The sequence below is a fragment of the Dunckerocampus dactyliophorus genome, chromosome 5 (assembly GCF_027744805.1).
Source record: "Dunckerocampus dactyliophorus isolate RoL2022-P2 chromosome 5, RoL_Ddac_1.1, whole genome shotgun sequence".
Taxonomy (NCBI): domain Eukaryota; kingdom Metazoa; phylum Chordata; class Actinopteri; order Syngnathiformes; family Syngnathidae; genus Dunckerocampus; species Dunckerocampus dactyliophorus.
The window spans coordinates 7,486,491-7,495,311 of record NC_072823.1 but is presented as its reverse complement, the minus strand read 5'-3'; the positions used below and the strand labels follow the sequence as shown (position 1 = coordinate 7,495,311).

The 8,821-nt window shown below is 38.6% G+C and overlaps 1 protein-coding gene across 6 annotated transcripts in view; it reads left to right on the top strand.

Moving 5' to 3' along the window:
- The first annotated feature begins 2,882 nt into the window (after window positions 1-2,882).
- The window catches only part of wwp2 (WW domain containing E3 ubiquitin protein ligase 2), a 44,152-nt gene continuing 38,213 nt past the window's right edge, over window positions 2,883-8,821 (top strand). For 4 of the 6 annotated variants that reach the window (XM_054775955.1, XM_054775953.1, XM_054775950.1 and 1 more), the window contains exons 1-3: window positions 2,886-3,908; window positions 4,315-4,471; window positions 6,039-6,160. In XM_054775955.1, the coding sequence (XP_054631930.1) occupies window positions 3,782-3,908; window positions 4,315-4,471; window positions 6,039-6,160 (406 nt within the window). In that variant the 5' untranslated portion in view covers window positions 2,886-3,781. Of the gene's footprint in view, window positions 3,909-4,314; window positions 4,472-6,038; window positions 6,161-8,821 lie in introns of all 6 variants that reach the window. The other 2 variants (XM_054775951.1, XM_054775952.1) reach the window with 2 other exon arrangements.

The following is an 8,821-nucleotide window of genomic DNA, read 5'->3' as shown; positions in this document are numbered from 1 at the left end:
AGTTGGGATACTTGCCCTATTTCATTTTCCTTTTCAACAATAGAGGCAGGATTGCGACCTGCTTGGAGTTGCCCCACCCACCCCATGCAAAAACGTATGCTGTGCTTGTGCTGGTTTGTGCCGTTAAAATCGCCACATGCGCTATTTTTGCTTTTGAGTATTATTGTGTAGGTCAATTTAAGTTCAACCAGTCCCCCATTTGCGGCAAATTCATAAAAGATTGTCACATCGTTTGTCACATCGTTTGTGCTCGATTTGTGCTGCTCAAATGGTTGATTATGCTGCAATTCTTTACGAAGGATTAAAGAATAATTGCTGCGACGTCATCCAGCCCCACCAACTTTCTCCAAACGGAGCAAAAATTGTCTTGTTCTTGGTTCTGCGTTTGTACTGTATTGTGCCGTAAAAATGATCGATTGTGCTTTTATGGTTTTAACAATACAGGCAAACCTCGGTTTACATACACCCCGGTTTTTGCTTCTAAAACAGGTTGGCTGGATTTACATGATTTCCTATGGGAAAAATTGCATCACTTTTCGTACATTTTTGTTTTTTGTTTTTGTTGTTTGCTCTGTTTTTTTTAAAAAGTCGTAATAGTATGAAAAACAAACAAAACAGCAAATAAAGTTGTACTTTTTGGAAAAAGTTATGAAGTTCTGAGAATAAAGAGGAAAGAAAGAGGAAGAAAAATTACAGGAAGCAGGTTGTAATAGTTGGAAATTCTTCTTTTAAGTTGTAATTTTACAAGAATAAAGTCAAACTATTAAGACAAAAAAAGTCGTATTTTAACAAGAATAAAAGGCCCAATTTTACAAGAATAAACTTGTAATATTATGATCAAAAATACATTTAGTAGCATTTGAATTTGTGTTGAGTTGTTTTTTTCAGAGTTGTAATACGTATTATGAGAAACAAAACAAAACAAAGTTGTTTTTGGAAATTACTTTGGGGAAAAATTATGGGAATAGAGTCAAAATATTGTGGGAATAAAGTCATAATATTGCAAAAAGAAAATCTACAAAAAATTATTTAAGAAACAAGTTGAAATATTTGGAAGATTAAAAAAACAGCAAAAATGTCGAAAAAAAGAACAAAAAGCGAAGTTCATACTAATAACGGGCTTTGTCTCCTATGTCACAAAGCTGAGATGCAGTTTTTTTTCTTGAAATATATTTCACTTCTTGCATACCTTAAAAAATATCAAAGTGGCCCTTGTATCCTTTCATTTTTCACTACGTGGTCCTCGCTGGAAAACGTTTGGACATCCTTGGTGTCCCCCTGGTCCATCTGTGTTTGTGGTTGAGTATATTTACTGCAGTTACCAAAGAGTTCGGTTGAAATGTTTTAATTCAGTTTTCACTGAATTAAAATTCCCACTGTTGTTGTTTTTATGTTAACAAAACGCAGCAGTGTCATTTGCAAATTGTACTAAGGTTAAGTCTTTCACGGCCTTACAGATTTAATTTGCACTGCACTGTATATAAAATAAACTAATTTAGTCCTAGGATTGATCCCTGGGGTACGCCACAGGCTATATTCTGTTTGTTAGGTAGTTTTTCACCCAACTCTTTCTTACACAACCGTAAAATGTGACTTGACCTGTTTTGATGTTTTTGTATTTATTTTCTGCTTCTTTAGTTCATGGTTTGGTCTGCTTCAGGTGACTCGAGGAGGAACAGCGAGGCAGGTGGACGTCACTGACACTGAGCAATGAACAACTTCACAGACGGTTTTCTGCACTCCAGATTCCAGAGCAAAATGCACGGTACAAACATTGCGCCTGTCACTCATGCCAATCAAACCACGCTATTATTGTCTCCTCTCTAGAAAGAAAACTCCAGGCTCACACTGATGATGAGTCAGTATTCATTTTTTTGATACTGTGCTGTCATTGATATCAATCCTGTCCTATCAATACCAAACCTAGTATCAGTATCAGACTGTTACTAGCATGATGAGCTCAACATTTTTCCACCTTTCTTCTATGTTTATTTTTATTTCTGTTTTTTGTTGTGTTGCTGGTAATGTTGCATTGCTACATATTGCTATACAGTATTTGTATATTTGTATATTGTTTAAACTCAGTGAATACGTTTTTTAAGGATTTGAATGAGAGCCACGAGTAGCTTTTGCTAATTTTTTTTGCTTATTTTGCACTATTGACTTTATTTTGCTTCAACGATTGTATGTAAAATAAAGGAATAATTTTATTATTATTGTTAAATTGTTCTATATTATTGTATTTGTATATTATGAAATGAAAAAACACACAAGTATTTATAATTTATAAATATTTTTTATTAATAATTTATAAATATTTTGTTGGCTTAAAAGCCTAAAAAAACTAAAATGTGAAAATTCAATGCAAAAAATACCGAAAATAATAAAAAAAAATCTAAAATTTAAAGTAAAAAAAAAAAAAATAGAGTAGGCCTACCTATGTCAGTATCTCCAATTCCAGCTCTGTATTTATTATCAGATTGATACCAAAATTTCCAGTATCGTTCACACCTGCAGCAAATCGGCCAGACAAACAGTAGAAACAAGTCACTGACTCTTTTAAAAACGATTAAAATGTATTTGCGTATATTTGTATTAAATATAAGCACACATAAACACACAAATTAAACACTTTCAAAAGAAACAAAAACTGTGCCATCTGGTGGCGCCATTCCCAGGCTCTTATATGAAGAAGCTACAGAATCTCATTCATTTTTCTTTTTTTGCTTTATTTTACTTCATGATATATGAAGGGCATGTGGCATTGTCACTGTACCAGAAATTAAAGTGAAAAATATGTCACGTCACGTAGTATCGTCACTGTGCCGGAAATAGAACGAAAAAAAAGATAGGTCACGTGATATTGTCACTTGGCCGGAAATGGAAGTTCACCCGCTACAGCAGAGAAGCACAGCTGAGAAAGGTAATGAGGAAGTCTATATTTGAGCCATTTTTAGTGTGTCAACACACTCACGTTGCTCCGTATGAAATGCTAAGGACGCTTTACTTCTTTCCAGTCGATCATAACGGGTTTTGTGTGCGTCTTTTTCATTAAACCCCCACAATGCTAGCTCGCTAACAGTTCGCCTCTTATAAGTCAATTTTTCTGGGACATACACACCGGAAGTTATTGTGGTGGTCACTTCAAAGTAAACGTGAACATCAACATAACAGTTCCATTGTTTATTTAGAGACAAACGGCCTGGGTATTACGTCGCATTCGTTCACACATACAACATCTTGCGTTCCATCTCGAATTGCTGGAATTGCAGCTGTCGTATTCATTTGTATTGCCATTCATCGCTGTGAGTTGGCAAAACGAACCGGAAATTGGAACACCATTTTTGCGTGAAATAACTGTGCTCCGTCGAAACGCCTTTAACCGTCTTCCGTGTTTATTAGAACGCGTCGGTGGCTTTTAAATGACGGAGCATTGGAAGCAGTTTTGGGATTAGGACGCTTAGGTGACCCACGCATAAAGTTATTCCGATTTACGGCGAATTTAGATGTACTTCAGGCGGCGCAGTCGTTCAGCTGGTATGCCACTGTGATGCAAATGTTTTGGTGTGAATGCTTTATGGTCCCAGGTGGAGGTGCAGTAGCGGTCAGCAGTCACCTTGGTGAGGTTAAACTACACTGACATATTGATCTTTATTATATATCGTTATTGTAGTCCCATTGTAAAAGCCAACATGCTGTCTGACCTTGCGTCAAGGTTTTGACACAGTATGCCATACGGTTTATGGAGATGTATTTCCCCTTTTTTTGACACAATGGAAATATGTTTGTGTGTGTGTGTGTGTGTGTGTGTGTGTGTGTGTTTCAGTGCTGTGATGCCATGGCAGCCGCCAGTGTGACCAGACCTGCTGGCGTTCACTCCATTGAAAAGTCTCAGTTAATTCTAAAAGGTAACAACCTCTTAATGCTTCACAGTAACTGTAGCTTTTGATGGACACACGCTCAGTCAGTCACGCCAGCCACAGCTGGTTTTCAGGTACACTGCCGTTACGCTTTGCTGTTTAGTGAGCTTGGTAAAGATGATTACGGAACAATAAAAATAGCGGAGTCTATGTTCGCGTTCAGAACATGTAGACGTGGCTCAGAATTAGCTGTTGTATACCTGTATAACTTCTCCAAGTTTCTGGACTATCTACTAGGCTACAGAACACTAGCAAAAAGTTGAGCGCAGTTTTAAAGGGACTGATTCCGCAAAGGATTCATTTAGATAATACAATTCTTTGTTCAAGAATGACAGGAATGAAATATATACGTAATATAAAATATACTCCCTGGTATTGTCTGATGTGTTCACAGTGGTGTCGGCGAAACCGCAGTCTCCCAAGCTGCCGAGCCGTCACTCTCGGCTCAGCTCCTTTGTGGAGGTGACGGCAGATGGCCTGTCCAGTGAAACCAAAAAGACAGGCAAACGTACAGGACACCTGGAGCTGCAGTGGAACGAAGACCTCACTCTGTGAGAACCTGTGTTGTACCCCTTTAGTTGTTTGAAAGCTGAGAGGCATTATTATTTATTGTGCGTTATTTTGTTGTCTGCTAACTCTTTCCCATATTTGTCAACTGCTTCTAACCATTCCAACATGAACGTGTTTGGCTCATTCAGGACATGTAGGCTAACTACCTGGACTTTTCTAAAAAAAAAAAAAAAAAAAAAAAAATCCCACATTTTTCATAATTCAATATTATTTGACATTTTTCCAATTGAAAATGAATGGACAATTTCCATGACACCCCCTGTTGTGGGAATTTCGTTTACATGTAACATGACATGGAACATTCTGCTTATGCTGCACACGGTGGCATAGCTCAGGTCGTAGAGTGGTTGCCTCCTGCTGCAACTTTTTACTTCCGATACAATACAGATATTGCATGTTGTTTTGAATTTTGGTCGATGCAGATATTGATCCAATATCAACACGAATAATACATACTTTGATGACTTATTTTGATGGAAAAGGCTTGATCAAGTGATATTACTCAAACATAGAACAATACTCAACAAGAGTAGGTATGAGGAAAGACTCACCCATTTACATCTTTAAACATGTGGGGTATAGTTTTATCCACAATGTCACCACCACCGGGAAAGTTGTGCATGACAAGTTTTGCACTCAGTTGCAACGTACTCTTTGTTAGCACGATTTGTTGTCTGAAGTTTTTTTTTTTTTGCTGATATTGGCCCAATATTCGATATCAATATTCTATCGGGACATCTCTAGATGCCTCCCAACCTGACGGATGCTGGTGCCATCCATCCATTTTCTATGCTGCTTGTCCTCATGAGGATCACAGGGGTATGCTGACCTTGGGCAAGAGGCAGGGTAGAGCGACAGATCGCCAGGCAACGGCAGGGCACATATAGACAAACAACCATTCACACTCACATTCACACCTATGGACAATTTAGAGTCTCCAATTTAGAGTCTCCAATTAACCTAACATGCATATTTTTTTGAATGTGGGAGGAAAGCGGAGTACCCGGAGAAAACCCACGCACAAACCCAGATTTTCCGCATCTCCTGACTCTGTGGCCAACATGCTAATCATTAGGCCACTGTGCGGTTGCTGGTTCCATCCTCAGCATTACATTTCTGCACATTTCTGGGAAATTTCAGTTCAGCTTTAGCATTCACACGCACTTTCTGATGAAATTGCTTTGTCTAGTTTTATAAGTAATTTTGTGTAAAAATTTTGATCAATGATAAACCAATGTTCAAAGTACACAAATACATATAACCAGTGATAAAGCCTTGTTTTCGGAGTGACCCTCACTCTCTCATCCAGACACGCACACGCCGTGCAGGAATTAGAACGGCTATATAAATTAAATCTTCAAGAAGAAACTGTTAAAATGTGTTAATTGTGAACTAATTGTTTTAAATTTTTATTCATGTACCCCCGTGACAGTTGGTGTACCCCACTTTGGAGAAGCTAGGATATAGATGAAGCGTGTTTAACAATGAGAGAATTTTTTTGGTTTACACATAAAATTTAGACTGCTGCCTTGTTTTTACATTTTCCAGGAACGTGACGCCTCAGAGTCGTCTGGATCTGAAGCTGTGGAGCTGCCACACGCTGAGGAAAGAGTTGCTGGGGAGCGCGACCATAGACTTGCTGGACACTTTGCACATGCATGATGGCAAGAGTAAGGACGCACTGAACACACACACACACACACACACACACACACACAGTCTTGTTCATAAGCACGGAAAGCGCAATAAATGCAGACCTGCCAACATGTATGCATTTAACCTTTAAATAAAATCTCTGCGACGCAATATGCTGTATTTCCCTGGTTTCTGCCAGCCATGACGCTGGAGCATAAGGAAACCTTGAGTCTCTGCCTGTAGCGTGACGCAGCACCTCCCTCCCAAAAAAAACTGATCTGCGGCGACGCAGACAGTTAACTGCACAGTACATTGTAGAATTAAAATTAAACAAAAAAAAAGCAAAAATGTGATAAATAAAGTAAAAGGCGTAATATAACGAGAAAAAACAGAATTTCTCATACTAATAACACAAAGCTTTGTCTTTAAATGTATATCATTGTCAAGGGAATTTTTGCTGCTAGATCCAAAATAGAAATAGAGACAAGACAAGTTCAAGTTCGAGAGTAATCAGCGGTACAATTTAATCAAATTTGCTTGTAAGGAGAGAAATCTATTCAAAATCTGAAAAGACAGCTTCCAGAGAAAATGTCTGACAATTAATGCTAAAATGTTAGTTCGTATAGGAGACCACGTATGCGAGGGGAGTTGCGACCTCCTCCTCCTGTGAGGGCCCGAGACGATGAAGGTCAGACTTCACAAGGGCTATCCACACGGAAACATTTTCAGGTCAAAACGGCAAAGTATTTTATCGTTTCAGCCTTTGAGCCATACGGAAATGGCGTCCTGGGTGACCTGAAACAGTATTTTTTGAAAACGGCTTCCAGAGTGGGAAAATCTGAAAATGCCAGCTTGTCGTTTTCATGTAGACCAGCAACCCACTTCTTTTTGAAAACAATGACGTTACCGAGCCGTCGCTGTCCCAAATATCTGAATATTTTGACTAGCATGACCCACCCCAGTCGAGATTCTCCTGATATTTTGTTGTCTTACACTCCATAATGACTTACAGAAATAATTAATGTGTCTCAGCAGAAATACACATGCATGGTAGTGCATAATTGTGTGAATGCTGACAAGCACCATACACCATTTTTCATCAATTTATTCCTCTACTTCTTATTCGGTCTCATTTTTTTGTCCGCTAACTCCTCAAGTTTCCCAACCAATCAAATGTCAAAATGTTGACACAATATCCATGGCGGTCAGAAGTTTACATACATTTATGGGCATGAATATCATGCATGGGACATTGGAAATGAGGTGGCTTTGGCAAGTAGAATGTGACAATTACAAAAAACTGTAGTTACGCGTTAAGCCCACCAGAAGGCGACAAAGACCAGTGGAGGCACAACGTTAGCCTGAAAGCCAAGGACACAAGCAATGAATAGGACAGTCAACTCTGCATCTACTTCCAAAATATGCTCTGCACGGGTTTGGCCGCCATGATGTCCGCAGAATCCAGAAACATTTCATCATAAACATGTCCTCGGCAGACTGCTCAGCGAGTAATTGCTCTAATAGACGGTCCAAAAGACCAGATTTGTCATTTTTCAAGTTCCCTAAAAACAAAGACGGGTATGTGTTATAAAAATCTTGTAGATTTATAACACTGGTTGTTGTAAATAAACAGGACAGTGGCCAAGACTCAAGTGGGGTATAAAATGGCTCAACAAACCCAGGATTGTGCTCAATATGCAGCTCAACAAAACCTGAATTCCCCTGTCTTACTTTGTCCTGTTCATTGCTTTGCGTTCAGTGAGCGTTCAAACAAGAGGTGGTGCTTGACGTCATATTATTTTACTTCCGCTCAAAAATGTGGCCATGCCAGCTGATGTATTTTCCAAAATATGAGCAAGTAATTATTAGCGTTATGAGGAGATTATCGCTGCCAAAAGCACTGTCATCGCCAACAGAGCAAGAGAGGACCGCTGGCAGAATAATGCTGAGCGTGTAAATATGAAACATTTACATTAACAGTGCTTATTATACTAACTATACCCTACTAGTCTTTTCATTTATGAATGCTCAACATTGCGCAACTTTGACATATCATCCCTTATCCATTAAAAAAAATAAATAAATAATTTGAATCAACAATTGTGTTTTTGGGTTTTTTTACATCTTTTAAATATGTCTATTTTTATAATTTATGGCAATACAATGCTGGACATTGTGGTGACCACTAGGTGGCACTGTGTTTTGCAGCGACTTTTTTTTGTATCAAGCTTTTCCTGATTGTTAGAATAAAGAAGATTTGTTTCGGTTGATTGATGCCTCAGAGTGCTTATTCCTCCAGCAAAATTGCATTTTATTCCTGATGCTAAGCTCAAAATTGAGCACACTCTCTTTGCTAAAAATCTATATCTCTTATAGAGAATTGAATCAAGGAGTGCTAGGGAATCATTGCGATCTCAAAGTAGCCACTCCCATCATAGTAGTGCCTGAGTTGTTCATGCTCCCACCGGGTTCTCAATAAATGGTGACACCATCTCGGAATGAGTTACACAGTGAAACCGCAGCGCTTTCATAGCCGATTTTAAGCTGAAGGTCTGGATATAACCTGGTGGTTATGAGTTTAGCCTAAGTTAGTATGGTGATATAGTTGCTTTAAAAGAGCTACCTTCGGTGAACAGGCAAGCCTGGCTTTATACTCAATGCACCTCACCAACCTACTAAACTCGCTTTGCAGTATA